Source organism: Annulohypoxylon maeteangense (assembly GCF_022496945.1).
Source record: "Annulohypoxylon maeteangense strain CBS 123835 unplaced genomic scaffold GGS22scaffold_2, whole genome shotgun sequence".
NCBI classification, from domain to species: domain Eukaryota; kingdom Fungi; phylum Ascomycota; class Sordariomycetes; order Xylariales; family Hypoxylaceae; genus Annulohypoxylon; species Annulohypoxylon maeteangense.
Genome location: NW_025953249.1, coordinates 707161 through 734143, shown reverse-complemented (window position 1 = coordinate 734143; position 26983 = coordinate 707161). Strand labels below are relative to the sequence as shown.

At 47.0% G+C, this 26983-nt stretch overlaps 9 protein-coding genes across 9 annotated transcripts; 4 read left to right on the top strand and 5 right to left on the bottom strand.

Moving 5' to 3' along the window:
* Nucleotides 1–2632: 2632 nt before the first annotated feature.
* GGS22DRAFT_196635 (FAD-NAD(P)-binding-domain-containing protein) lies at nt 2633–4517 on the top strand (the record flags this gene model as incomplete). Its single annotated transcript, XM_047965863.1, has 4 exons — nt 2633–2944; nt 2975–3007; nt 3038–3381; nt 3412–4517. Exons 1-4 carry the CDS (start codon nt 2640–2642, stop codon nt 4515–4517), a joined length of 1788 nt encoding a protein of 595 aa, XP_047822599.1. The 5' UTR covers nt 2633–2639.
* An 872-nt stretch (nt 4518–5389) lies between these two features.
* On the top strand, nt 5390–6168 carry GGS22DRAFT_152305 (uncharacterized protein). Its single transcript, XM_047959660.1, has 2 exons — nt 5390–5883; nt 5945–6168. Exons 1-2 carry the CDS (start codon nt 5701–5703, stop codon nt 6011–6013), a joined length of 252 nt encoding a protein of 83 aa, XP_047822598.1. The 5' UTR covers nt 5390–5700; the 3' UTR covers nt 6014–6168.
* Nucleotides 6169–6982: 814 nt separating this feature from the next.
* Nucleotides 6983–8073, top strand: GGS22DRAFT_184342 (uncharacterized protein; the record flags this gene model as incomplete). Its single annotated transcript, XM_047964179.1, has 4 exons — nt 6983–7149; nt 7205–7411; nt 7464–7674; nt 7750–8073. 4 exons carry the CDS (start codon nt 6983–6985, stop codon nt 8071–8073), a joined length of 909 nt encoding a protein of 302 aa, XP_047822597.1.
* On the bottom strand, nt 7747–10830 carry GGS22DRAFT_62874 (HAUS augmin-like complex subunit 6 N-terminus-domain-containing protein). Its single transcript, XM_047967598.1, has 2 exons — nt 10377–10830; nt 7747–10324 (listed from the first exon to the last, which is right to left on the bottom strand). The coding sequence occupies exons 1-2, from the start codon at nt 10692–10694 to the stop codon at nt 8357–8359; spliced, it is 2286 nt and encodes a 761-aa protein (XP_047822596.1). The 5' UTR covers nt 10695–10830; the 3' UTR covers nt 7747–8356.
* Nucleotides 10831–11081: 251 nt separating this feature from the next.
* On the bottom strand, nt 11082–12675 carry GGS22DRAFT_152300 (uncharacterized protein). Its single transcript, XM_047959659.1, has 2 exons — nt 11977–12675; nt 11082–11850 (listed from the first exon to the last, which is right to left on the bottom strand). Exons 1-2 carry the CDS (start codon nt 11980–11982, stop codon nt 11566–11568), a joined length of 291 nt encoding a protein of 96 aa, XP_047822595.1. The 5' UTR covers nt 11983–12675; the 3' UTR covers nt 11082–11565.
* Nucleotides 12676–13135: 460 nt separating this feature from the next.
* GGS22DRAFT_152298 (SNF2 family N-terminal domain-containing protein) lies at nt 13136–17265 on the bottom strand. Its single transcript, XM_047959658.1, has 3 exons — nt 16587–17265; nt 15911–16505; nt 13136–15850 (listed from the first exon to the last, which is right to left on the bottom strand). The coding sequence occupies exons 1-3, from the start codon at nt 17088–17090 to the stop codon at nt 13455–13457; spliced, it is 3495 nt and encodes a 1164-aa protein (XP_047822594.1). The 5' UTR covers nt 17091–17265; the 3' UTR covers nt 13136–13454.
* A 1023-nt stretch (nt 17266–18288) lies between these two features.
* On the bottom strand, nt 18289–19212 carry GGS22DRAFT_196629 (uncharacterized protein; the record flags this gene model as incomplete). Its single annotated transcript, XM_047965862.1, has 3 exons — nt 18891–19212; nt 18520–18829; nt 18289–18459 (listed from the first exon to the last, which is right to left on the bottom strand). Exons 1-3 carry the CDS (start codon nt 19139–19141, stop codon nt 18289–18291), a joined length of 732 nt encoding a protein of 243 aa, XP_047822593.1. The 5' UTR covers nt 19142–19212.
* Nucleotides 19213–21032: 1820 nt separating this feature from the next.
* On the top strand, nt 21033–23258 carry GGS22DRAFT_152295 (HET-domain-containing protein). The gene has a single exon (XM_047959657.1). The coding sequence runs from the start codon at nt 21083–21085 to the stop codon at nt 23198–23200; it is 2118 nt and encodes a 705-aa protein (XP_047822592.1). The 5' UTR covers nt 21033–21082; the 3' UTR covers nt 23201–23258.
* Nucleotides 23259–23316: 58 nt separating this feature from the next.
* Nucleotides 23317–25696, bottom strand: GGS22DRAFT_62822 (MFS general substrate transporter). Its single transcript, XM_047967597.1, has 2 exons — nt 24615–25696; nt 23317–24564 (listed from the first exon to the last, which is right to left on the bottom strand). The coding sequence occupies exons 1-2, from the start codon at nt 25512–25514 to the stop codon at nt 23434–23436; spliced, it is 2031 nt and encodes a 676-aa protein (XP_047822591.1). The 5' UTR covers nt 25515–25696; the 3' UTR covers nt 23317–23433.
* Nucleotides 25697–26983: the final 1287 nt, after the last annotated feature.

The window sequence follows — 26983 nt, the reverse complement described above, 5'->3', positions numbered from 1 at the left end:
AATTACCAATCGTATACAAAACTTGCCTCGCAGCTGTTGTTGGTTCAGGGATAGAGACAGGGACGCATAACCCCTATTGCGTACCCCTCCATTGGCCCCATCTTTCGAGGCATTACCTACTACCTAGCTACTTGATCAAGTTAAAGTCAAGTTTGAAAATTGACTGCTCAACTTATTGGATTCGCTGACGTGGTTCATCGATCAACACAATAATTTGCCTTCCCCGGCTCCGTTACAGGCCAAGCGTGGGGTGATAACAGGAGAAGGGTTGTAGTCATCGCAAAATTCGCCAATAACCCCAGCTGAAAAACGGCGAGGAAATCCTTCGTTAAACTTATAAAGGAAGCCACCTTGATTGGATAAAATGAGAATAGGATGTTTAGTGGCTAGGCGCCCAATCCTCACCCCGAAGTCTCTTCAATCTAGGCCGCTGGGCTGACAGGGTGCTGAATCCCTTACTTGCTTGTAAGCTGGCAATGAGTAACGCTTACTTGAGAACTTATACGATAATTCGATCCCCAACATCAGTTTGGTAGTATGAGATATAGTAGGTGGTTAGAGGACCTTGTTTTTATGAGACTCCCAGCCCTGTTTTTGAATCTTCACACCTATTCGGTATTGCTGTTAGGAGTGGGTATGGCGGTGATAGTAAGTGCAGCTCAGCTCTGAGGAGTAGGTAGTCGGAAAGGAGCCGCCCAGAATAATGACAACGGATGTCAATTCCGCGGCGTAGTTCGAGAAATTGACAGGAAGGATCCCGATTCGGCTCCGATAATGCTGGTGATGCAAGGAACACATGGTATAACTACCTACCTGATGTTAGAAGTTTGGTTTTCAAGATCGCGAGCTTCGCATTTTATTTCCCATTTCAACATAGGTGCTTATCTATAGATCGAAATATGAGCACGCATTTGATCACATAATTTGATATCAAAAGCGCCATCTCACGATGGGGTTCAAATTCATCAGGTCGGTTAGCATCCTTACAGTTCGGTTGGCATCTGCAACGTGGTGAGAACATTCAAACACACTTCCAGAACAATCCTGAAGGCTTCCTGCGAAACAGAGCCAAGAGGATTTTAACATTTCAATCGAAGATTTGAACCTGGAGTCATGCACGTCAAGTACCTAGAGAGCTGGGTGGTTCGGTGTGGCTTACTTTCTCGCAGCATACCCCTGACCCATAACCCCTTATCTGACGACGTGCATAACTCGCCAATAAGAAAGCAAGAAATCATCCTAGCATACCTAAAAGGGATAACTTAAGTACCTAACTACCTACCTATCTAAGTCACATCCGGATATGGGTCCCGAATGAAACCCTCATCCTTAGAAAAGTACCAACATGCAAGCATCTATGGAACATTCTCATTCAATTCGATATGGTACTGATTAGTTATATCGTCCAAAAATATCGAAATATCGATACCGCGGTGATCTCGGTCAATTGAACGCGTAATCGGGCCAGCGCTTATTCAAGCAAGCATTCCGCGAAGATAGTGAAGGCAGGTTGACAAATCATCAAAATATTCCTGCATTTTCATTTTAGTTAGAATGACAACGTTAAATACACATCTTCGAGTAATGTAACTAAATCAATATATACTAGGTAGCTTTCGAAGCTGATTTAATTGAAACCAATAGGGATATAGAGTGATAAATTTCATGTGAGAGGTACTGTTAACGAAGGCTCAGCGACAACTCAGCAACGACTGAACTACGACTGAACGAGTCAGGTAGACTTAAACCTTAGTTTATATAAGCACATCCATATTTTTATCGACAAATATTATGTAACAATATAGTTATGCTACATCGATCAATCCGGCAGCCCTACAGCTTCATTAATTATAACGTTAGTTGGATTGTTATAAGTTGAGTGAATGTTGCTAGGTCAGTTAAAATAACCTACTTATGAATGTGCGCTATAATCCCCGGTACTTTTGGCGCTAAATGGCGCTAAACTCCACGAATTCTAGAGGGGCATCTAAAAAATAAGGTGTAAACACTAGTAAAGTGCGCTAAATTAGGTAGGTATTTTGAGGCTCTGGAGTATCTGGGGTAGCTCGTGAAGTGTAAGTTGACCGATTACAGGTTGGTATTCGCTTCCTTCAACTCCTTGAACTTATAATTATGTTTCTTTAAAAAAAAGAAAAATGAGTGAATGTCATGTAATTTCCAGTAAATGAATAAATGTTCAATGCTAGTTACCTGTTATAGGATATGTGAAGTTACTCACGCGAATTGGTTGCAACCACTTTAGACCACATACAACTATGTGGCGACCATAGAAGACCTATATACTACCATCTTGGTATCGAAGTGTATATGTAAACACCGCTTCATTGTGAATAAGCACCTTGCGTCTCTACTGCAGCATCAACATTAAGACCGACTCAGGTGTGACTCAGACAGTATTTCTAAGAAGTACTCGCGATGTATTCAATACCAAGGCGCGGCTTAGTGGAATGTCGCGGGTGTCAGTCATTGACTTTTGCCCTACCGCCACTCTCAGAGTGATTCTTGCCATGCTATTTTTCAACTGGAAATGGTATTTATATCTATTTATTCTCTATAATATGGATGTTTCCTAGTCGGTAACTTCGGCATCAAGTAACGGATACCTAGTAGCCAACTCGATGTCGGAACCACACCCCCGTGCAGACCATGCAACTCGGATAACGCACATCGAAATATGTATTGTCGGTATGGGGCCGCGAGGTACGAGTACATTCGAACGTCTCCTCGCTTCTGCACCGGAATTGCTCCCGACAAATGTACGATTGACAATACATGTTGTTGATCCGTACTCGCCAGGACCCGGACATATTTGGCGCACCAGCCAATCGTCAAATTTGTTGATGAACACTGTAGCATGTCAGGTAACTTTATTCACCGACCCTACCGTGGCATGCTCAGGTCCAATTCGAGAGGGTCCAAGTTTGTACGATTGGGCCATTCAGGATGGTATCAGAATCAAGCCAAATGACTATCCAACGCGCGCCCTGTATGGATGTTATCTAGAATGGTTTTTCAGCCAACAACTTGGAAAGATCACGGAAGGAGTGGAGGTAGAAATGCACGCTGAACGTGCTATCTCCCTCAAAGATGAACCCTCCGGACTCCAGGCCCTCACCCTCTCTTACGGTCATACAATATCCGGTCTCTCTAGCATTATTCTCGCTCAAGGTCACCTACCGCTACACCGAAATATTAAGCAGATACAATTGTCCAACCATACCAAGGGAAATAACTTACTATACTTTCCACCTTCTAATCCAGCTGATGTTGATCTTTCATCTATCACTGCAGGCGAGTCGGTCCTCTTGCGCGGCCTTGGTCTCTGCTTCTTTGACTACATGTCATTGTTGACAATTGGTCGTGGTGGTAAGTTTGTAACTACCGAAACAGGCCTCCGTTATTATCCCTCAGGTTTCGAGCCATGTTTGCACGCCTCTTCTCGACGAGGTATTCCCTACCACTCTCGTGGTGACAATCAGAAGGGGGCATTCGGTCGTAGATACCCAATCCACCTCACGGGTGAGCGCATTGCGAGACTCCGTAAAAGTGCAGACGCTGGCAATGCCCCGGACTTTAGAAGGGATATATGGCCACACATCGCTAAAGATGTTGAGCTAGTCTACTATGAGTGCTTGGTCGGACACGAGAACCACAAATTTCGGAGCCGGTTCCTGGAGGCGCAACGAGGAAACGGTGCTACCGAGGGCCAAGTTCTAGATGAATTCAACGTCCCCGAAAGCAAGCGCTGGTCCTGGAGCCAAATTTCACAGCCCTATGGCGAGCGTACCTTCTCGGCGCCTAACAAATGGAAGTCGTGGCTACTCAGATATCTTGACTCGGATGTCAAAGAGGCCAAACTCGGAAATGTTCAAGGACCTATAAAAGCTGCACTAGACATGCTGCGCGACTTGCGCAATGAGATACGGCAGCTTGTAGACCATGGAGGGCTATCAGGCGACTCGCAACAACATGACCTAGATGGTTGGTACACATCGCTAAACGCGTTCCTATCCATAGGCCCGCCTCGAAAACGTATCGAGCAGATGATCGCATTGATAGAGGCAGGTGTGCTCAATATTCTCGGTCCGGAACTAGAGGTTTGTGAAACAGATAGAGCGTGGCTCGCACGAAGCCGTAAGGTGTCGGACTCTACGGTTCGGATAACCACACTCATAGATGCCCACATTCCTCAACCAAACCTCAAACACACAGATGATGAACTCCTGTCATCTCTCCTGAAAACGGGTCAATGCCGACCACATACCGTCGAAGGTTACGAAACTGGAGGGTTAGATGTGACGTCCAGCCCGTATAATCCGATTGATTCTCGAGGCCGAGCACATGACCGACGGTTTGTTCTTGGTGTTCCTACGGAAGGTGTCCACTGGGTGACAGCAGTCGGAGCTAGACCAGGGGTGAATTCAGTCTTCCTTCAAGATACTGATGCGGTGGCGCGAGCTGCGCTATGTCGTGGGAGGGCCGATGTCGAAACCTGAAAGTAAAGAAAAGAGGAAAAGAGTTATGCTGGTCGATTAATACCTAATTACTAATAAATAAAAAATTATGTAATTGATGACTTTCATGTGTAACACAGAGTGAGTAATCAAACGCATTTCTTATTAAGCACGCCACCTCTGGGGAGGACTGGCTTAGTCATTATCACCATTGGATTTCGAGGGGTAACCTTAACCCTATCCCTTACACCCTCACCTCTAACACCCTCTATCTTGCGACGTTTCACTGTGATTTATCTGAATATTTGAGAAACTTGATTGCCTATTAGGTAGGCGAGAAAAAATATTGTTTTAAAATGTGATGTCTTGAATTAGGAGGTGAATAAAGAAGTTAAAAAATGTGACAGTTTTGGTGACGTGCGCTGTAAGGCCTAGTAGGGATGGTTTCTGGGGCTACCTAAAGCCACTAGGTCGGAGCACCTAATCAATAAAATTTAGCGATTGGTTACCTAGCAGGCACTAAACAGTCGCTATAACAAAATAGGAGACGTCACATGGACACCAACCTTGATGGAAACGTACGGCATTCCATTCAACCATTAACACTACTAACAATTACGTGTAAATCATGTGCACAAGGATCTGTAGCACGTAGAATATTCCAGTGCGACTTCGATTCATTGCTAATCTCAAGAGCTCAGGGGTGAGGAAGATGTAAGAGCGGCGTCTCCCAATAGCTGCTCCAATTACCGGTAACACCTCCGTCATATTGCTATATGGAAATGTCACATATGACGCGGACCGACCGTAAAGGTTAAGATCGCATCGAACCGTTCATAGATCTAAGGTTGGAGCCGGCGATGATAGCGGGGTTGGTCCTCCGCGTCCTCCGCATTTTACCCCAGACGGACGACGGTGGATCGACAGCGTATGACGTCCGATGAGCAAATGGTCGAACCTTCGAGCGAATAGATCTTGAGATCGTTTAATGGGATGTTAGTCTTGCTCCCACAGCGTTGCATGCCTGACATCGAACATGAAGTCACCCCTCACGAGACATCATGAGATGGATGGCCTGTCTAGGAAACTAGCTCTATTATATAGATTGCAAGCTTTCCTTCTAAGCTTGTAAGCTTTTACTAGTATACTCAACATCTCACATCGAAAAGCAATCAATTGAATCAAATCAAACAAGATACCGACATTGAACACACAATCAACCATCATGTCTGCACACGGACACGGACTGCCCGACGAAGCTGTCATGGAGGCTCACGACATGATGCATCATGCCGAGCAAGAAGAACACGAGCACGAAGCCGCCATGAAGCGAGGAATCACAGATGACATGGCCGAGGCCGAATACGACCTAATACACGGTGCCGAGGAGCGAGCGGCTCGGGACGAGGTAATATTCTGCAAGATCTAAGATACCCGACCGCGATGATCAATCGCTAACTGTCTGATAGAGGAGACGCAGGGGTTCAATGACCAAGGTCAAGAGAACCATAGAAAAACTCATCCCCGGGAGACATTGAAATATCTCGAATGATTCCTGTCGTCGCCATATCGACTACAGTGTTGTACAATATGTTATCGCGGTTCGTTTGGATGATATCCTATGTTTCTCCAAGGTCTGGTCGCTGAACATCTGGGAGGCCTTTCAATAATCTGTATCAAATATGCCTCAATCAGTTTAGTTGTACAACAATCTCATTACGGTTCTACTAAACTCGGAACATGATGTTCGTATTTGCTGGAGATCGCATTCTATCTCTCTGTGCTTCTGTAGCTCTGATCTTGGTTGATGTTGTGTTCCGCACCTTAGACGAAGTGACTTCATATAGATACCTCCCTCGCTCCTGTTCAGGCTAACCAAATGTCATTTTGATCTATGAATATCTCACTACCTAGGTAGTTAAGCCCTTCCTAACAAGAAAATGACCTAAGTTGAGGCGACGAGACATATAACGTTAAGATACTACCTTACGTAGATAGTACCTACATAGTGATTCAAGGTGAAAGGGGGGTGTAACTTGATCATAAAACCCCCAGAAAAATCAATTATTATACTAGTAACCTCTTTGATCTAAAATTAAGTAGGTACTCCGAAATTGATATATAAAACCAAGGCTTCCAAGACCTTGTCGCCAGTCACGGGTTTAGCCTATTATGTTACAACATTGCTACTACATCACGGAGACAGAAACCGGCGTCGCCCAATGAGTACGAATAACCCCGCACACCCGGAAGGAAACCCAGGTCTACGTAGCAAATATGAAGGAGGAAAGTAGTACCGATTGATATAGCATCATGTGTTCAATCAGTGGAAGTTTAAACCTGTCTTCTAGAGTATCGCGTTGCGCAAAGTAGTGGTAAAGCGATTAGCCCTATACCTCCGAATTAATCGACCAAGCAGTGTAGTTGATTGAATCTTGTAAACTAGAGTATAGCAATTGTTCGATAGACTTTCTCGGCATTATCTTTATTGCGCGCATAGGCTGAAAATGGCTGCTGCCGTTGCGACGACGCAACTTCCACATACGTTCGAAAAACCCGTAGAGGAACCCATAGAATCGACTCATCCAAGGAGACAAAATGACGTGTCGACGATTATAAACTACTATAAGGACCCGGGCGACGGATCTCTTCCAATGCCTATCGTTATCGCCAAGTAAGTTCCTTGTCCCAAATTCTCAACACCAAGGCAAAACATAACCATCGCAAAGCAACACGGTGAAGAACGAGCGTCCACATACACCCCGTCAAGTAACGATCCACGACGTAACAGGCGAAGAAGAAAAGTACTTTCTCGACAGCCACGGATTCCAGTACCTACGGCATGAGAGCAAGCTCAAGTCCTTGGAAGAGTTTCAAGACGAGGAGACTGTAAGATCAAGATACTACCCGGAATCAGTACGGCTACTGAAAGAAATGTAAGCCTACAACATAAAGGAATATCGCGTACCATACCTAACCCAAGCCCAGAACCGGCGCACCCCACGTCTTCATATTCGACCACAAGACGCGGTGCGGCCCATCGAATTGGCACAAACTCGGCAAAGGTAATCGGTCCTCGCGAGGACCCTTATTCCGAGCGCACGTAGACCAGTCCTACGACGGCGCGGAGCTCGTCCTGCGACGGTGGTTCCCAGACTCAGCGGAAGACCTGCTAAAACGGCGGTATCAGATTATCAATGTACTTCCCCTATCCCCCTTCCCTCCTTTAATTATTCCTACGGTGGAGTAGACAATAAACTGACAAACCCCCCAGCTCTGGCGTCCCATCAAACCAATCCTCAAAGACCCCTTCGCAACCGCCGACGCGACCTCGATCCCCGACGAGGACCTAGTCGCCGCCGGAATAGTATACCCACGAGACCGCGACGAGACATGGACAATAAAACCAGGGTCCACACACCGCTGGTACTACAAGCACTCGCAACAACCGTCCGACGTGCTCCTAATAAAATGCTTCGATTCCGACACGACCATCCCCGCGCGACGGGCGCCGCACAGTGCGTTTGAGGACCCGGAGCAGGAGGGCGCGGGGGCTAGGGAGAGTATTGAGACGAGGGCTTTGTTGTTTTATAAATGAGCCGGCGAGCGTGTATATATAGGTAGTTGTGTAGGGTGTTGCTGAAATATTAACGATATCAGTTTCTTTTCGTAAAGATTACTAAGAACTCTCGTAAGCAAAACACAGTGCTGACTAAAGCCGTCAGTGACCTATTATGTAAGCACGACTTATTACCTAAGCCACATATTAGGTACTGACTGAGAAACGATTCATTGTAGCGGGAAAAATCAATTTGGTATCATGCTATCCGTATCAACTAACCATCATTCTCATCACATAAAAATCGTATCCCTCTCATCCTTCACTGCCCATTCCAAGGCTTCGACGGGCTAGGCAAAGGGCTTGTTTGAACGCGGGGCCTGCTCTTGAAAACAGCCTCGTAATCTACTTCATCGTCTTCCATAAGCTCTTCGGCGATTGACGTATCATTCATATTCTCTTCTTCCAATCTAGGGAAGTAGTTATCTTTCTTCGGTAGTATCTTGCTCTTCCTCTCTGACCGTCTCCTTTCTAATCGCGCTTTCTGTTGGGCGGCTTCAAAGCCTGCCATAGATCGTCGGGTTCGGGCTACTAGGTCCTCGTATTCTTCGCCTCTTTCGGCAGGGTGACTTGTAGTATTATCAGAGCTACTTTGTACATGGCTCGGTTTTATGGGGGATAGTTGGGTTAGGTCTTCATCTCTCTCGTAGGACATCGTGCGTGTCATGGACATCCGTGTTCTCTCGGCTAAAGATAAGGTGTGTCGGTGTTTCTTCATTGGAGATGGTGATGCATTTAGCATATTTGCCAATATCTCATCGGCCATGGCTTGGGTGGGAGAAACAGGACCTGGCGAAGGTGGTATGGCATCGAATGTCTTGCTCGGCTGTGTCAGCTCCGTGGGCGAGGCATCGCGGGAAGGCTCCGTATAAGAGGTTGAAAATGATGCGGTGCTCTCTGGCTCGGCTGACTCCTGTCTTTTACCCAAAGACTTTGCTGAAGTGAAAGATTGAGGGATTGCAAATCCTGGATTGTCAAATTCAGGTGATAGACAGAGGTCTTTAGCATCTTCATTATATGAAGAGGCTTTAGATAGAGATATTTTCGGTATTTGCCCTTTGGATTCAACAGTAGGTTTGGTGGAGTTAAGGCGGTAACGACGTCCAACTGGAAGCTTTGCAATCTTCTCAGGTGGTTGTATATCCTCGGGCTCTTCCTCCCATTCACTAATATCGGAAATTGGATCAGTTGTTGACTGGGGTATTGCAAGGTCTGAGTTTGTATCAATGACCGAGCTCCTCCTCGGACCTCTGAGAAGATTAGAAAAGTCGGGAATTTTCGGTTTTCCGATAGCGTCAAGCTCGGTTTTCATATTGCTAAGAATACTGGCGTATTGCGGGGGCGGGGCGCTGAGAGGAACCCTGTCTTTTATTTCTGCCGGGTCGATGCTTAATCCCAGATGAGCTGTGAAGCCGAGATCAATACTCTTTGACTTGCCCTTATCTTTCGAGCCCTCTGCAGGCGGCGGTGGCATATTTCCAAACATCTTCTTTCGAAAATCATCCCATTTCTCCAACCTTGCCTTCTGGAGGCGAACTCGATTGTCCAGCTGCTCTAAGAGACCAGAATTCTGGTCTTCGAGGTCAGAAATTCTCCCCTCTCGAACACCAGCCCAGACATCGTCAAACTTGCTACCCAAGAGCCCACCCTTGCGCGAAGGAGTACCGTTAAAAAGTAATGAATCGATCCATTGGTCGTTTCCGGTCCAATTAGTCTTTACAATTTTGTAGACCTCTTTCTTCGCCTTTTCCGATGTTTCCGCCACACTTCGTTCGGTGTCTGCCTTGACTTGCTCTTTTCGTTGGCTGAGACCCTGTTCCTTGGAAGCCAATAACTTTTCGAAATCACGATACTTCTCTCGCGCAGCATCCTTCCTCGTTAATAGGGAACGCAGAGATGCTTTGTGGGCTAGTAGTAGTGTATTGAGTTCCGTACGGTCTCCGGAGTAACCCCAGTTCTCCAACGAAATGTTTTCCGAGACAGTAGGTCGGTATTCAGGTCCCGAATTAAGCGCTCGCTCTGCCACCAACTTCTTCAACACTGCCGAGGAAAATACAGCCAGAACTTCTTCGAGTCGCTCGCCTTTACACTCGTCTAGCATAGTTTTCCGTAACACCGCATCACGACCAAGCACGCCATTTTTCTTGGCTTGTTCGAGGCCGCGGAGAAGAGCGGCCCGGAGGTTGGTAGACTGAATCTGGTCGAGGGGCGGGAAGAATGGGCGTAATTTCTACGAAGCATTAATACATCTATCTTATTCAGTTGTTAGCTTAAAAACATACATTTTGAGTCTCATTGGGATCCCAGAGTGCAAAAAGTTGGTATAGAGCCCATTCTACACACTGAATCCGCTTCTTCTGCCCACTCGCAGCATCCTTCGTAGAGAAAGTTGCAAGATTTATTCCCGGCCAATCGGGTTCGAGATCGAGGTCTAGGAGACGTAGATTTGTAAGGAATAGGGCTGTGTTCGATGTAGTGGTAGGTATCTGAGCTGAGGTGATGGTAGCTGAGACAGGCTGAGGGGCGGTCAAGGCAGATTTGGCGGGGACGCGTAACGATCGTGATCGTGCCGCCGACGAGTTGGTTTGCTGAAGCGACATCGCGGCATTGTTGACGATGTTTAATGGAAAGGGTTTCCTAGTTTGCCATACGTATCGATGGGTAGGACTTCCACGTAGGTATTGAAACCTACAATTAGTCGAACGACTTCCCGTACTGCCAGAATAAATAGGTGTAAGATGGTGGAGTTGTGAATTGTCGGAATTGTTGATTTATCCAACGCTCATGCGTCAAAAGGTTGCACTGCTTATCGATAGGGCGTTGATCCCGCTAGCTTTTCCATTTCGGGATTTACAGTGCATTAATCAATCGCTAGCGTCAACGAACCCCTGGGGTTTGGCCAATCGTCTCTTTTTAAGCGTAGCCCTAAGAACTTACCAGCCTTCCGGGTTGCTACAGGGCATTATAGTTCTGTAACCATACCTGATCAGGCCATCTTCTTCAAATGTTCGTGTTATCAAGTGCAATACCGCCTCACGAGGTGAACACTTCTCATTTATCTTCATTGTCGCAATGCTTAATTCCTGGCGAGGCTCCTCATCTACACAGATTAGTACAAAGGAGCCATATGCCCGAGTCGAAATATCGCAGAAGGATGTTTAGGTAGCATGTGTATAATTCGAATACATTCCGCGATCTTTCCCTTCCGTCTTGTCCGATTATAAACCCGTTATCCAGCGCCGTATATTCCAAATTCATCAATCACTCCAAGGGCACATCTATCCATACAGCATTTTCGCTTCATTCAACATCCGCCACCAGCACAGCACAGCTAAAGAGTGTAGTAACCCGCGCCCCCTAATCTGCCTAACCCCTCCCCTCCGCCCCTCCCCGCCACCACCACCTATCCATCTATCACCTACGCATCACCAGCACCATCACCACCATCACAATTCCATCCACCACCACACATCACTCATCCTCCACCTCCTTCCCACACCCCCTCGAACACTGCCCCTCGCTCACACACTTACACGCACCGCACGTGCCCGCGAGGATAATCGTCAAGTCGCCAGAAACCGGGTCGCAGTGCGCGCCGTTGTTGCTCGCCGAGCACATCGCCGTGATCCCGGGGGACCCGCAGTCCAGGCGCCACGACGCGGGCGCTTCTTCTGCGGCCGTGGACACGGTTACGGGTGCTGCTAGGACGAGTGCGGTTGTGGTGTATTGCAGGGCTAGGAGGAGGGATTGTGGGAGCTGCGGGGTGGGCGTGGGTTAGCTAGGTACCTAGGTAGGTGAAGTTGGTTTTGAGGTTGGAGTCGGGGTGATAAGGTAAGTAGATATGGGGGGATGGAAGTAGGGGTTTTGAACGAGCGAACGAACCTTCATCTTGCAATGCGGTGTGGAATATCCTAGCTCGCGGGTATAAATCTCGATTTCTTATCGGACGTCACGCAAGGGGTTTTCGCGGGAAAAGTCTACGATGCAGCGAGGAAGAGAAGAGGAAACGTCAGACCGAGAAGATGATCGGCCGCGTCGTTGACTTATCTAGTAGAGCAAGGGAGTATTCGATATTGGCACCTTGTCATCTATTTTTCTGCGTTTGCCACCAGCATGGGTAGTAAGACAGATATATATATCGCAGCGTACCCGCGAGCCCGGTCTCGACCTCCCGGGTCCTTACCGACTACCGCTTGCGGCCGAGAGGGCCTTGGTGAGCGAGATGTGGCCGGATGTAACACAACCGCATGGAGATAGGACGTACCGAGTGGTTGGCTAAGTTAATATCCATATTCCTATGTATACGAGATGTCCTGGCAGTCTAGCTTGTTTATGATTATCCGGAGAATCGCTAATAGATGACATGTAATAGGTAGTTTGGACCTAAGTAAGGGCTGTCGAACCTACATTTGATATGTTGGTTTAAAGTTATGGGGCCAGTTGGGATGACAAGATATCATCTCATCCGATTGTCAAGAACGTTGGTGAAAAATTACGGTTTATTCAAACTAGAACATCGCGAATCCTCGAAACGAAATAGCCCACAAGTTCTACCCTTGAGACAACTTCACTACAGTTCCCTGGCCTGACTTGGCATTCCTCGTCCAACGATCCTAGATGTATGGCCATTCTTGAGTCGGTCTTGTAGCTTCTAAAAATACCTACCTAGGTACTCGATCGACGCCCTCATTAATTATCCGGGACGTGGGAGACCAGCATCCAGAAATAGCGAGCCCATTTATCCATATTGCAATTGACAGGGTGGGATACGGGATCGACTACGTGGAACTAGAAATCCCCGGATGCCCGTGAATCCTGATTCGGACATGAGCACATGTATTTCCTCGACCATACGTAGACCGAATATACCATCGCGATACCGGAACTCGGCACCATGCCGACGCCCCAGTCGTCCGTGGCGGTAGGCGACTCGATATCAGTGCCCCATAATCATCACACAGCTAATTTAAGTGGAAGGTATGAAGAGCGTGCGGCTCCTCAAATTATTAATATCACAGAAGCATTCTCCAAACCATAGTGAGTTTTCATAAATCAATCGTTATTAAGCGCACATCAAAAGCTACCTTGTTGCCAAGCTACGTAACATTTGCAAACCTGAGGGGCATACCAGCACCAAGTATCAAGCACAATCCCGCCAGCAGACTCCTTCCTTCACGCAGCCAACGTACCCATCTAAAAGCGAGATCGAACCAAACCAGGTGATCGAGAATTTTGATTTTCTCATTTTCCTCCTTTAGTCGTAAAGACCCATATCAAGAGCTGATAACAGGGTCAAGGTGAGTGAGAACATCCTCTGGAGTTCACGCAACTCATCTATTATGGGACCGGTTCAAGTTAGATCAGTGAATACCGAATAAACCCTTCAGTTCCGCAATGGTCAATCGTCCAACGCCTTGGGCGCCTTCTTCACTTAAGGCTGCATTGACAAGCGTACGTTTCTTTTCCTGTAGTTCGCGGATGCGGTCCTCGACAGTTCCTTCAATCAGGATGCGGTGAACCGTAACCTCGTTCTTCTGACCGATACGGTGAGCTCGGTCGATGGCTTGTTCCTCAACGAACGGGTTCCAGAACGGTTCAATGATAATCACATGGGTCGCCGCGGCAAGGTTCAAACCTGCGTTGCCAGCTGACAGACTAACCAGCATGATCTGGACGTCAGGCGAAGTCATAAACTTCTTGACAGCTTCGTCTCGCTCTTTATGATCCATGCTTCCGTCGTAGCGCACATATTTGAATCCGTCATCGATTACGGGGATCTCAAGCAGGTCGAGGAAAGACGTCCACAGTGAGAAGATCAGAGTCTTCTCCTTGGGGTTCTTCTCTCTGATAGAGCGCAATATCTCCAATGTCTTGTCGGTCTTAGCGCTTGGAACCCAATCCTTCCTGAGCTTTTTAAGGTACTTGGCTTTCGCAGCTGCATTACTAGAGCTGGCCTTCTTGAGGGCCGCCAATGACATGAATTTGTTCTTTCTCGTACGCCGCTTCTCGCCAACTCCGCCAATTCCTTTGCTTTTCTTTCTCGATCCCACGGACTCGTTGTTAGTCCGCTTTCGCTTACCATGAGAGCGCTTCGGCTTCCACTCTCGCGCATCCGAGTCTGATTCTGAATCAGGCGTGATCTTACGCTTGCTAGACTCCGCGGGATCATCTTTAGACTTCGTCGATGCAAGTCGTTTTCGGTTCCAGATTGTCGTCAGAGACGCCAGGGACTCAGCGTCGGAGTCGTCCGCACCCCCCTTCTCCGCCGATCCCTCTTTTACGGGAATCTTCTCATCCGTCTTTTCTTTCTTGGTAACTTCCTCATGATTTGACTCCGAGCGGTGTTCAGGCTTTACAGCTTTAAGCGAGTCATCATCTAGTTCGGAATGCTCAGACTCATCAGCATCGCCTTCGTCATCTTCCTCCTCATCCTCATCCTCGTCTTCACTACCAGATACAATGAAATCTTTGAGGTTTCCACGATCATCAATATCGTCCTCGTCATCATAGTATGAGTCGTAATCCGAGTCATCATCCGAATCGTCGTCCGAATCATCTTCGGCGCCCGCTCGAAGTTTCTGGGGCATGTGAATCTCCAGGAAATAGCAGTAGCATATAACCTTATCGGGTTTCATCTTCAATGCGCAGCCTTGCTGGGGGCATGGGAACTCTTCTTGGGTATCTGGACCCTTAACTTCTGTCATAGCGGAAAAGCATGTGCTGCACACCGGGTGGCCACAGGGGTATATGATAAGCGGGTTCTTAGTTGTTGAATGACAGAGTGGGCATTGGAATTCCTCTTGGCCCTTGAGCTTTTCGACAATTGATTTTCTAAGCTTGGAAGCAAGCTTGCACATGTCATCCGCCGAAAGTTGTATACCCTCTGGGATGCCGAAGTCCCTAATGAGGTGCGGATGGCAGCAAGCTTGGCGTAGACGGAGGAGCAACACCAGTATGTAAGTGTACTGCCTCATGATCATTCCCTTCTTCAGAAATCGGTTCACCTCGAGTTGCTGCTTAAGTTCGAGAGCAGTATAGAAGGCCTTCTGGTCCTCGTTGAACTGGGTCATGGCATCCTCTCTAAAAAGAGAAGGTAATCGAAGGATTGGCTTGCCATCAAGCACGCTTCCCTTGGTCCGTCTCAGGGTGATGCTTCTGAAGAGGGTTTGAAGTTTTCTCATGGCCCTATCGCCAGCATCGCCGCCCCAATTCTCAATTGGTTTATTGATATCCCAGTTGAATCGGATCCATTCGTCGTAAGGTTTGATCTTAAGAAAACGTATGAGAGCATAGATTTCTTTCACCTTGTTCATGAATGGAGTACCCGTCATGCAGAGCCGGTACGTCGCCTTAATCTTATTTGTACCCTGAGAAGACTTTCCCGTTCTAGTCTTGATGTGATGGGCTTCGTCAAGAATGACTCGATGGAAGAAAGCATGTTCGCTGAGGATAACGGGCTTCTTCGTCTTCTTGCCCTCGTCGATGGCTTTGAATTCCCAAGTAATTGTCCCATAGGTGGTCAGCACAATGTCGTAAGCGAGGAGCTTAGCGACCGTGACTCCACGTTTTTCGGGGCCATGATATAAGAGGGTCTTGAGTCTGTACGCGGGCTTCACCTTCGACTCAATTTCCCGCTCCCATTGTCTCAGTAGGGCAAGCGGGGCGACGATAAGCGTGGTCTTGCGGGCAGGGTGCGTGGGTGGGTGCGCTAAGATCAAGGCAAGTGATTGAATGGTCTTTCCCAAACCCATGGTATCTTGTTAAGCGGTTAGCATCTCTTGTCATAGTCAAGGTAAGTTAGATGATTTAAAAATACCTGCTAGGATACCGCCTCTCTTGTTCGGATCATCTTCCTGTTCCATCAACCAGGTAAGACCAACCTTTTGGTGGTCCATTAGCGTACAAGACATGGCAACAGGCGTGGCCTTTCGTTGCTCCGGGCGGATATCAATCTCGGGCAGGTGCAAGAGTTGTTGCACAGCCTGGCGCTCCTGCGCCCGTGGAGCTTCCATAGGCGATGCATCGTGCGCAAAATCAGGACGATCATCTTCATCATCTTCATCAACCTGATCGTCATCTTCGTCTTCATAATGGTCATCGCTATTTCCACTAACAGGAGTCGGCGGGTGAGCATCGGAGGGTCGGTGTGGATAGCGCAGAACTTGGTCTGGCTGAAGCTGAGGTAGCTTAGGTACATAAGGCTGGTGAGGCTGTCGAGCCTGATCAGGCTGCTCAACCTGCTCGGCTCGGCTTTGATCAAAAGCACTCATCGATGTCTGATATTCCGAGACAAGCTCAGGCGCACGTCGCAACATGTCAGAAACATCGGGGAGGAAATCCTCGGCGGGTCTATCGGACCCCATCATGAGCAAGAATTCCTGGGCAAACTGAGGTCTGCCAGGAAAACGGTCCTACGTGGGCGCACAGTCAGCATATCAAAAATTTTCGATGTCGCAGTTATTGTGCCAGTAAACGCAAATACTAAATCTTACCCGGATAGCTCTTGCAAATCTGAGAATAGGTTCAACTTCAGATGCTTCTCTTTTTATTCTCGGGGGTTGAAACTGTTGCTTCGGCTGAAGTGGTTGTTGGTGTTGGTGTCTGTGATGTTGCCGATGTGTCAGATTGTATTGAGGAACACCATGAGGATTTTGTTGTAGTGGCTTGTCGTGGTGTGTTTGAATGAAACTTTGTCGGCGCGATAATTCTCGGACTCGCTCCTTTTCGCGGCGCACTTCTTGTTTTTGTTGTACTCGCAAATATTCTTCGCGCAGAAGTGCTTCTCTCTTATCCTTTTCGTGCAAGTCTTGATCTATCACAGATCGGCGATCAATCCCGAGAAGACTCTTATCATCAGGAAAATCAAGTTGTGGGTGGTTAGTAAATGGGGTGGGTGTAGAAGAGTGGGAATGTGAAGAATGTTCACGTTTGAGGTTTTGTGAACGTTGGTTGTCCAACGAATCTCGGGTTGAAGAGGAAGAAAAGAGTGGTGGCATTGTGAATTTATATTGTAACGGCGTGATATTTTGAGTTTTTTTTTCCTAGGTAGTTGCCTAGAGGAAGGCACGGTCAGCGTGGTATGCACGACTGTAGGTACGGCAGGTATGGCTATAAACACGGCGGTACTAGGTAGGCACGGCGGTAGGCACGGCAGTAGGCACTGTATTGTACAATATGTACAATGTGTACTGGAAGGCAAGTTCGCCGGGTTCAGCAAACGTAGCTGAAGAGGCAGGCTCGATGCTGCCGTGGCAACACTAAACTGCGCCTCTGACGCCTATTGGAAATTATCACTTTAAGGTCTCTAAGGTTGAATGTTAGGCTGAAATTGCCTTCATCAGACTATGCTGCAGGTGCAAACCAATTCTACTGGAGGAGGGAGATGCATACCACCGTAAGTTTCGCAAGGCTTGAGATCACCTCCGTTTGCCTGGCGGTTGCTTGGGTACAAACGAAAATTTAGGAAGCAAATGTAACAATAATCCCAGGCGAATGGGAACCGGTAGGTCGGTTCGTACAGACCTCCTGAAGATTGACGCGCAGGCTCGCGTAACCACGTGCATTACTTTTTTTTAGCCGGGCAGGGTTCGTAGAACAGTCCGAGCCTGCTTAATCCGTTTACGGACATCCATATCCACATCAGATAGTGTAAATAGGTACATCTATGTAGTATCAAAAAGCAAATTCTAGGTACTTACCAGGTAGGTGATAGGTACCAACCTCCTTTGTTCATACATAGTACCTAGCCAGTAGCGTAGGATTTCTATCAACTGGAACAGTACGTATAATTTTCTACACGTCTTTTGCTTTTAAGCTAAATTTCTTTTAAGGCATTTCCGCCCCTTACAAGTCGCATTCTAATCTTTAGCCCTATGAGATATCATCCGTATCTACGGATCTCACGGATATAAAAATCTAGCCCTAAACCTTCCCGAATATGACGTAGCACTGCATTTGTGAATCAAGATAGTAGGGGTTAATGCCCGTCCCCGCAGCGGGAAGACCCCTGGCGCGCAGACATAGCAGGCACAGGTGGTGGGTCATACCCTCCCAAATCCCCGTAAACTTTGGAGTATGCTAGGCACCTACCAATTATCGATCACCTATGAAGATCTAACGAACAGGGGGGCAGTGGAGTTAATTGTTGTGAATTATATAGGTAACTTAAGTTACCACCTGCAATGACCAGTAGGATCAGATTCCTGCTTCAGTAAGCCCTGTAGCTGAAGCACTTGAACTATCCATCCATCTTACAACACACAGTTCGACGAGACCAAAGACTGTGCTGAAGATGCTGAAGATGCTGCAGATGCTAGAGACGGGATCTAATCCAATTGGCCAATGCTGCCCGTCTTCTATCAGCTTCTGTCAGCTTCTATCAGCGACAGCATGAGGCCTCTAGTCTCTGGTTCCCAAGTTTCGTACAGCTTGTGAGACACATTCCGAACCATCTTCCTTCTCCATGACTCGACGTAGGATCTCCATCTTCTCCGCCATCTTCATTGCGGCGTTGATGCGATCTTGCTTGCTGAGTCTTGTCATCTTAGCTGTGAACTTGTCTTCGTCAAAGTACGAAGAGTCGAAGTGACAGCCATCGTCGACAGTGGCTTCGAAGTTCTCGGTCGTTTCCAGCCCATGTCGTTCTTCAACCATAAGCATATTGTTCGTACGCTTCACGTATAGCTTGGTTGTTCGTGATTGGGGCTTGCGAGTGCACAGTCGCATCCACATCTCGCTGAGAAAAAATTAGTATGAGTGAGAATATCTATAGGGGTACACGAGATATATAAACTTACCGATAGGCTCGTGTAGGGAGACGTTTATAGCCCTTGTTGTCCATGTCTTCAACTACTGCATCCCATTTTTTAACCTCGCCGAGTCGGCATCTCACAGTCGGGAAGGTTAATTGTCCGTGAGCGGCGACGCTTCGAATGAAATCACCCTTCATAGGCTTGGGCCAATGCGGCGGAGCCATCTTGTCGAACTGCAACACGATCCTAGTGATTCTTTCTCGTAAGTAAATCAATTCAAATCCGACCCCAAACATGAATGTACTAGGTAGGTATAGTCGCGATATTTTCAAGAACTTACGGCAAATCTGCAAAGCGTGTAGGGAGAGGATTATGCAGCTGCAAATGCGCGAGGTGAATGGTGGAAGTGGTGAGGAATGATGGGAAAATTGCGTGATGGACACGCGTATGTTGAATGCGAAAGGCATCACTATCTAGTACCCTAAGATGGGCTCTAATTGCTGGTATACTGAATATCTTGTGAGGTTCCATTAGAGATATTCTAGACGGTATTTGCTGCCCAGCCCGTAGTAGTATCCCATCGTCGAAGGGGCGCCGTCTTCATTGTTCTGGGTAGGTACTGTCTATGTTTCTACTTAGGGGTTATAACCCTATTCTTGGACATCTACCTACCTAGGTAGACATTCATTATAGACATTTGATATCATATTAGTAGGTAGCTTCGAGTGCTTGCTCGTTATACTATAACACATGAGCTGTTCCACGTAGCTACTAGGTATGTTAAACTTGATAGCATCCGGGTATCAGCAGCTGCCTGAACTCGAGAGGGGACAAAACATAGCTAATAACGTTATAACGCACATATACGTCGAAATCAACATCTAGCATCAATATAATTACTTAGTAGGTATCATTGTTAATTGGGGCAAGTATAGGTAGGTGTTTTAATATCTCCTTTATTTGGCTTCATTCGTAAGTGATACGATAATCTATTATAACAATTAACAAGCCAAGCACTACTTGACATTATAGAAATCCTTAGAACTTCATATTTTTGGACTTAACATTATCCTTTCATAATTTCTTGAGGAAATCCACGGGCTAGGTATGTTATCAGCTCTGCCAGCAGCGATATAATGATAGTGACTTACAGATGTATAAATTTTCAAATAGGATCAGGTCTTCGTTTGCAAGGGACTATCATAAGCCTTGTACCTATGTACCCAAAAAGTTGTGTAAGTCCTTGGATCGAGGCAATAAGAAATCGGCTCACTAATACGAGCCCAATATCATTTCATAAAGACGTGGTTTTATTAAACTGTGGCTGAAGAGGTCGAAATTCTAGAGATATCGGAGTAAAGGGTAGGTACATGTTGGTCATTCTTTTAATGGGTGGTTAGACACCACTATTTTACCTACGAATCTATAAAGACTACATGCAGCGAAGTAGGTAGGTACTTACCTAGTAACGGAAGGCATATAAATCATAAGAAGGTTCTGGTTTTCTAAGAATCTATTCCTAGATTAGACCTAATGGCCGGTGTGGCATGGCAGTGTTTATAATCGACCCATTGCTATAGCTCTGGGATCAGTGGTGAATACTCGCTTGAGGGTTCGATTCCCTCGGCGGCCGTCTCAACTCTTTTTTTTTCATTCAACCACACTCTCACCCTCTTTTATTTTTTATTCTTTTTTTTTAAAAAAGACTATTTTTAGTTCATTCTTGCCTAGGCACACTCGTTTCTATTCCCAATTGACCATTAATATGATTACTAATGGCACTAGCTATTGGCACCTCTCCTCGCCCTTGTCGCCGAGGAAAAGGAGCAGTGCCTAACGAAAATCAGCCTACTTTGTACCTACCTACCTACCTGGGCGGGTTGCATGTACCTAGGTACATATTGGCGTTTTAATATTAACATAATTAGGAGCGGATGCCTCATAAGGCTACGGAAAATGGAGATCATTGGATGATGGCGTGTCGGAGGTATTGTGGCCAGCTGAAAACCTCTTATCATATGCAGCCAGCACATCGATTGCACCTAAATAGACTAAGGTGCATACGCCAGCCACCAATCCTCATAGCCTGCTGCCTCCACGTACCATTTACCTCAACAGAAAAACTCAATAATACCTAGGGCAGGTGGGCAGGTAGGTAGACATATATATTTCCTATATTTTCCTGAGGAGACAAGTAACTTGTCTCATTTTAGCCACGTCGTACCTATGATATCGCAATGCTCTGTGCAATCTGTACAGCATTAATCAAATGTATCCCCCTTTTTAGTTATTGTCCAGCTCCAGATTATGAAAACAATACTCGCCATCAATCGCTGCACGAATTGAAAAATTCGGTTCTAGAAGGCTGTGTCGTCTGCAAACGAATTTTAGTGCACATCGGACGCCAGTACGAGGATGGCGAAACATGGCTCGAGAACGCTCTATTAACTGTTGATCATAACGCCAGATTGATCGGGTATAAAGCGTACCATTATGGTGACTCCTGTAGTGTGCGATACTCGTTGCCCTATGACGCACAGGGAGGTGTCTTTGCAAACATCAAAATGCCCCAACTCGTATTCTCTTCACCACAAATCGATCCTACTATACCTAGCATCACGCCTCAGAGCACTTCAACAGCTGATGCGATAGATCTGTGGCGTTACTGGTTTCGCACCTGTTCTGAGTCCCACCCTGTTTGCCGTGAGAAGGAATTAGGACTGCAACATTTTCTCCCATCCAGATTAATTGAGATACTTGATACTGGCGATACGCTCCACTGGAGGCTAGTGTCTGGCTTAGATATCAACACTACGAGATACGTAACTCTGAGCCACTGCTGGGGAGAGTCTGAGCATATAAAACTCATCAAGGACAAAGTCGCGCCGTTTCGAGAGAAGCAACCGGAGTCTATCCTCCCCCAAACCTACCGTGATGCTATAAGGGTTGCATTGTCGTTGGGAGTCCCATATATCTGGATAGATTCTATATGCATCATTCAAGATGATCCCGATGACTGGAAAAATCAAGCTTCGTTAATGGGACAGATTTATCATAATGCCTGCTGTAATATCGCGGCCTCGTGGGGTACTGATGGCACTGATGGGTGTTTTAATCCTGAACGATCATGTCTGAAGTCTGATGTTAGTACAAGGATCAAGATGGATGGAGATCATGGACCAGAAGAATATCTGGTAACTGATGAAGATATATATAAATCTGAGGTTATAGAGGCACCCCTTAATAGGCGGGGCTGGGTGATCCAAGAGCGGTATCTAGCGAGGAAACAGCTGAGCTTCGCCAAAAGCCAAGTTTACTGGGAATGTCTAGAGCTCAGCGCTTCGGAAGACTTCCCTAAAGGTATTCCAAAACAGATGCAGGATCCATACCAAGAGTCGATGGCTTCGGCAAAACCGAGCTTGAATCCTGTGGGAAGAAGCCAACTTCGTTTTATCTGGTCTAAAGTGGTCGAATCATACTCTATGTGTGACCTTACAAAGCCATCAGACAAGACAGTGGCTCTTGCTGGGCTGGCCAGTGAGATGAAGGCTGCTACTGGTTACACGTACCTCGCTGGACTATGGGAGGAAGACATCGAAAAGCAATTGCTTTGGGAAAGCCGCGAACCGAGCCAGCATTTTCCACTCAAACACTCGCCCTATATTGCTCCGACTTGGTCTTGGATGAGCTTAGATGGACCTGTACGATATGATACTAAGTATGGTTATCAGCATATTCAGGAATATACTCGGAGTCGGTATGGCCCCTCGTGCCCTCCTCTAATCAGAATTTTGAAGGCATCTATCGAAGCTGGTAGTTCTGATAATATGCATAGCTTTGTATCAGGTACGTTGGAGCTACGTGGAATTGCGATACGGGCTGTCGCTACACGAATAATGGACTTTAGGAGTCCAGGCTCAATGTACAGGCTGGAAATTGTTAATCACGCGAAAGTTATAAACGATACTTGGACGAGACCTATCATTGTTGTTATTTGGTGGGACGAGAACGTGGCCTCTAAGCTGTATGACCCAGAGGGATGGTATAGACTGAAGAAAGAACGGGCTCAGTCTTTACTATTTATGTTTGTGTTGGATGGTGATAGATCTCATTGGAAGGAAGGTTTGGTTTTGGAAAGATTACGTGGACAGGAGGAAAAATACCGCAGATTAGGCGTATTTGGTACCCAGCATCTTGCTTCAGGAAAGTTTGACCTCGGCTACGTAATTAGAAGGAAACTAGGACTGGAACCCATCATGAACCATACTTATGGGTGGACACCTATTGCACAGAAAGATTTCAACCTTGAGGATGAAAGGTTGAAGGATCTGGTATACACTGTTACTATCGTTTGATGTCGATTACAAGACAAGGTGCGCTGCAAGTTTGAAGCTCCTAGGCTATTATGCGTCTAAAAGGTATCTTTAAAACAATAAGTTGTATTTGCATTATCCATTACACACTTATATCAGGTTCTGAATCTCATAATATCCACCTTTGCCCCAACATTAGTGTCGAATAACACCACGGATCGACCTCCCCAAACTTCCCATTTCTCTATACCTACCACTAAGGCATAAGAAACCCTTCAATCCGACTCATCAAAGAAACTCGCCGTCCTCTTCAAGCTAGACAAGTCAATAAGCCCCATCACACGCCCATCAAGGCGTCGCACATTCTCATCCCAGTACCAGTAAACCGCACACGCCGCCGCCGTGACAACGATCTGCGTGATCCCTATCCCCAGCGTCGCCGCCTTCAGGCCATCCCACATGAAAATCGCATTAGGCAAGCCGAGGATAAAAGCGCCGACGACGAAACTCCGCAGACATGTCAGACCACCGTGCATATCCGCCGTATTGCGCAGACCGACTGCGAGATTGGCCGAGGTAAATGCCGTAGACTGTTGGATGATCGGCCGGATGGTGGCGTCTAATGCCAAAGACCCTGCTGCTAGGAGACCGAGCAGGAATGACGCGACGGGCAGGCTGATCCGGTTTAATCCCAGATCCCACGGCGTGCTGAACGGTTTGGCGGAGCCGTCTGTTGGCATCTCCATTGACCCCGCGAGGTACAGACCGAATCCGAGCATGCCGATTGAGGCGATGCCGGTGCCGACGGTAAGAGCTGTCAGATGGACGGTGTGTGTGAAGCGTATTTGGAACATGGATGAGGCGAGCGCTACGGCTACAGGGGTTGCGAGGAGGAATGGTCCTGTCATGAGAGTGCCGAGGGGTGCTGAAGGCAGCATGAAGGGGAGGGGAGAGAAGAGTAGGGAGAGCGAGCTTGCTAGACTCCAGAAACCGGCGTAGGGGAGAAGTGTGACGGTGAAAAGGAGTCCGGTGGTCGGTGCAACCATGGCTCGGGGTGCTTGTAAGATTAGAGATAAGTTGATTTCGTTTGCTTGATATGACCAAGGCTTCATCTTGGTGACATATTCAATAGCGGCTTCTTTCGTGTACGTCACGGTTGGCCAGAGAGCCTGAGAACGTTCGATGGTTGGTGGTTGTATTTCCTCCACTGTACGGTTGTAAGCTGTCTCAGGGGCTCCAAAGACTAGCAGTAGAATCGAAAGCGATAGGAATGCACTCATGATCTCGAATTGAACTTCGAAACCCCTTGCGCTAGCTGACGCAGTGCCGCCAAGTAATGGAGAACCTAGCATAGTAGCGATTGAGACAGTATAGTGAATTATGATCATGAGATGACGTTCATGTTCCTGTGACAATTAGCATGAGTTTCAGAGAGTAATTCGGTAGGAGTACCAACAAAATAGGTGTCCTGGATCGAGCCCAAGACCAAAGTATCGAATGCGCCCCATCCCATTCCCTGGAATATCCTCGCGACCATGTTCTGCGCCAAACATCCCCTTACGTGAGTGTTCCAAACCACTCCAATGAATATCATTACCATTGACGCCAGATATACGGGCCTTTTACCCCATATCCTCGCTATTATTAAAGATGCCATCCCAGTTATCGCAGACACCATTAACGGCACGGCGGTTAGGGCGACCGCTGCTGTATATGATACAGTTTCCTCGATCGCGATTACGCTGTTCACGCTGATATACGCCGTCTTCATTACCCCGACAAGTGCGACCATAGAAAGGAGCGCGCCTAAATTTAAATGCTTCTTCCATAGCGGCCAATTCAGAGGATCTTCGGGGTCTTCGCTGGGTTGTGGAGATAGTTCGACTTTCGCATATTTTCCCGTGCCGTACTTGATAGTCCGTTGTGAAGTTGTGGTTGAATATGACGCCCCCGTTGCCGTGGTTGCCATCGTAGCGGTGGTAGCCGCAGTCCCTGGTCTCGGCCAGTCTTTCGTTATCGGCCTTGGGGGTTTCTCTTCCATCTCCGGCGACCCTAGTGTCAGTCTGACGTTTCTCTCATTGCCTCCTAACGCCGTCAATAACGACTCGAGGGTATTCGTAGTGGATGACACCCGGTTCGCGTTCACCTCCACATTTATATTTACGTCTTTCTCTTCTTGCACACTCGAGTCTGGGATCGGTAAGGGCGTTGGCGGAGGTAACGGAGGAAGAGTCTTTCGGACATTTGCGGTTGTTCTTGGTATCATTCTTGGTGGTATAGGAAAACTCTTTTCTGCCTCGGATATCTCCATCATCGATTCTGTCATCGACTCCGACGTCGACTCGTGTCGTTCCATGATGATCGATTCCAGTCCTTTTACCCCACTCTCCGGCGATCAATCTTCACCTAGTAATTATTCCTTTACGCTTTAAAAGACCCTCAATCGCGTCGTCGACGGGCAAATCACAATTAATGAATGTATAAAAAAAGAACGTAGCTAATACAATCAAGAAATACTTAAAGAAAGGGCAGCCAGGCCCGCGAAGATCAACTTCGATGAAGCGAAAGTGTATAAGAAAATTGATGTAAGAGCGACAAACCTTCAAAATGTAGTTGAAAACGCAGATGAAGAGAATTCATCAGTTGCGATCGAGGACTAAGCTCTGTCTCCATCCGCGACAGGGTCGCACGGACAATTCGTGCGTGAGATCGTCCTCCTCTTCATGGATCATCACGGACGCTAGCAATTGTGAACAAGGATTTTATTCGCTGTATCTCAAAATTGTGCCGGGTCGAATGCGCCCACGAAACAATACAAGGTAGCCTGACTCCTGAGCTTTGGTAGTCATGACTCGGTGGCTGACGAATTGTGCAGCTCGAGGAGATCGAGCAAAAAGCCGCACATCCTCCATCATCATCGTCACAGTTTACGGTGAGGTTCGTACGGTATTTCGTGGAGCCTCTAGATAAGAGACATTGTTCCAGTCAACCGGTCAGCCGGTCAGCAATTACCGAGGCTAAGGCTCGACATATCACTTGCGGCTCTCTAAGCAAATGGATCTTTTTCGGAAATACGGAATGGCGTGGCGTATGATCTGGACCTTGGTTATTCGATCCAGCAGATCGAGCATCTCGTGAGAGTCGTAGGATAACGATAAGAGAAAAACCAGAAACCTCTTGGAACTCGGCTCATTCCGAATTACGCTTGGACCAGACTATTGAAACTCGCCTGATGCAGGGGGTGTGTCGCGGATCATCCCGCGTTGTAACGCTGAAGACAAGTATCGACTATCACGGAGCGAATCAAGTGTTGCTAACTCAATATTCTCGACAATATGATATATCATTCTTTTATACGCACCCTCGCCTCCTCTCCCGTCATATTCCCTCTGTTAAGTCAATACACTTACACCTTTGATAAATACCTCGAGACGGTCAGGTTGGTGAGGTAAGTGTCATACGCATTACTACAGTGTTAAATCTTACTAGCTGAAAAATATTGAGGGTAATACTGTAAGGATGGATTCTAGGACTACTAGAAACCTATTATAATGGCATATGTCTATCTGATCGCTGATAATATCCTAAACTGCTATTAACATGAAGCTGAGAATTTTCAGATGCCTCAGATGCTGACATTCAGCTTGTAGATCCTTCGGAGAATTAATAGAGTATGACTGGAGACCTCGGGATCTCGTCGGAGGTTGAGATCGCCAAGGTAACCTCTACTTACAATCGTATGTATCTATCTGCAATGCTATATGCGTGCCTAGTCCGTGGTCCATGCAGGAACGATGCAGTCAGCTCCGGACGGCACCGGACAGA

Coding starts and splice junctions, on each gene's coding strand:
- GGS22DRAFT_152305 (XM_047959660.1), top strand. CDS start 5,701: ATGTCTGCACACGGACACGGACTGCCCGACGAAGCTGTCATGGAGGCT. Junction 5,884..5,944: donor AGCGAGCGGCTCGGGACGAG/GTAATATTCTGC, acceptor ACTGTCTGATAG/AGGAGACGCAGGGGTTCAAT.
- GGS22DRAFT_62874 (XM_047967598.1), bottom strand. CDS start 10,694: ATGTCGCTTCAGCAAACCAACTCGTCGGCGGCACGATCACGATCGTTA. Junction 10,325..10,376: donor ATCCCAATGAGACTCAAAAT/GTATGTTTTTAA, acceptor AATGCTTCGTAG/AAATTACGCCCATTCTTCCC.
- GGS22DRAFT_152298 (XM_047959658.1), bottom strand. CDS start 17,090: ATGCCACCACTCTTTTCTTCCTCTTCAACCCGAGATTCGTTGGACAAC. Junction 16,506..16,586: donor GATTTGCAAGAGCTATCCGG/GTAAGATTTAGT, acceptor GCGCCCACGTAG/GACCGTTTTCCTGGCAGACC. Junction 15,851..15,910: donor GAGAGGCGGTATCCTAGCAG/GTATTTTTAAAT, acceptor CCGCTTAACAAG/ATACCATGGGTTTGGGAAAG.
- GGS22DRAFT_152295 (XM_047959657.1), top strand. CDS start 21,083: ATGCTCTGTGCAATCTGTACAGCATTAATCAAATGTATCCCCCTTTTT.
- GGS22DRAFT_62822 (XM_047967597.1), bottom strand. CDS start 25,514: ATGGAACGACACGAGTCGACGTCGGAGTCGATGACAGAATCGATGATG. Junction 24,565..24,614: donor CGATCCAGGACACCTATTTT/GTTGGTACTCCT, acceptor TAATTGTCACAG/GAACATGAACGTCATCTCAT.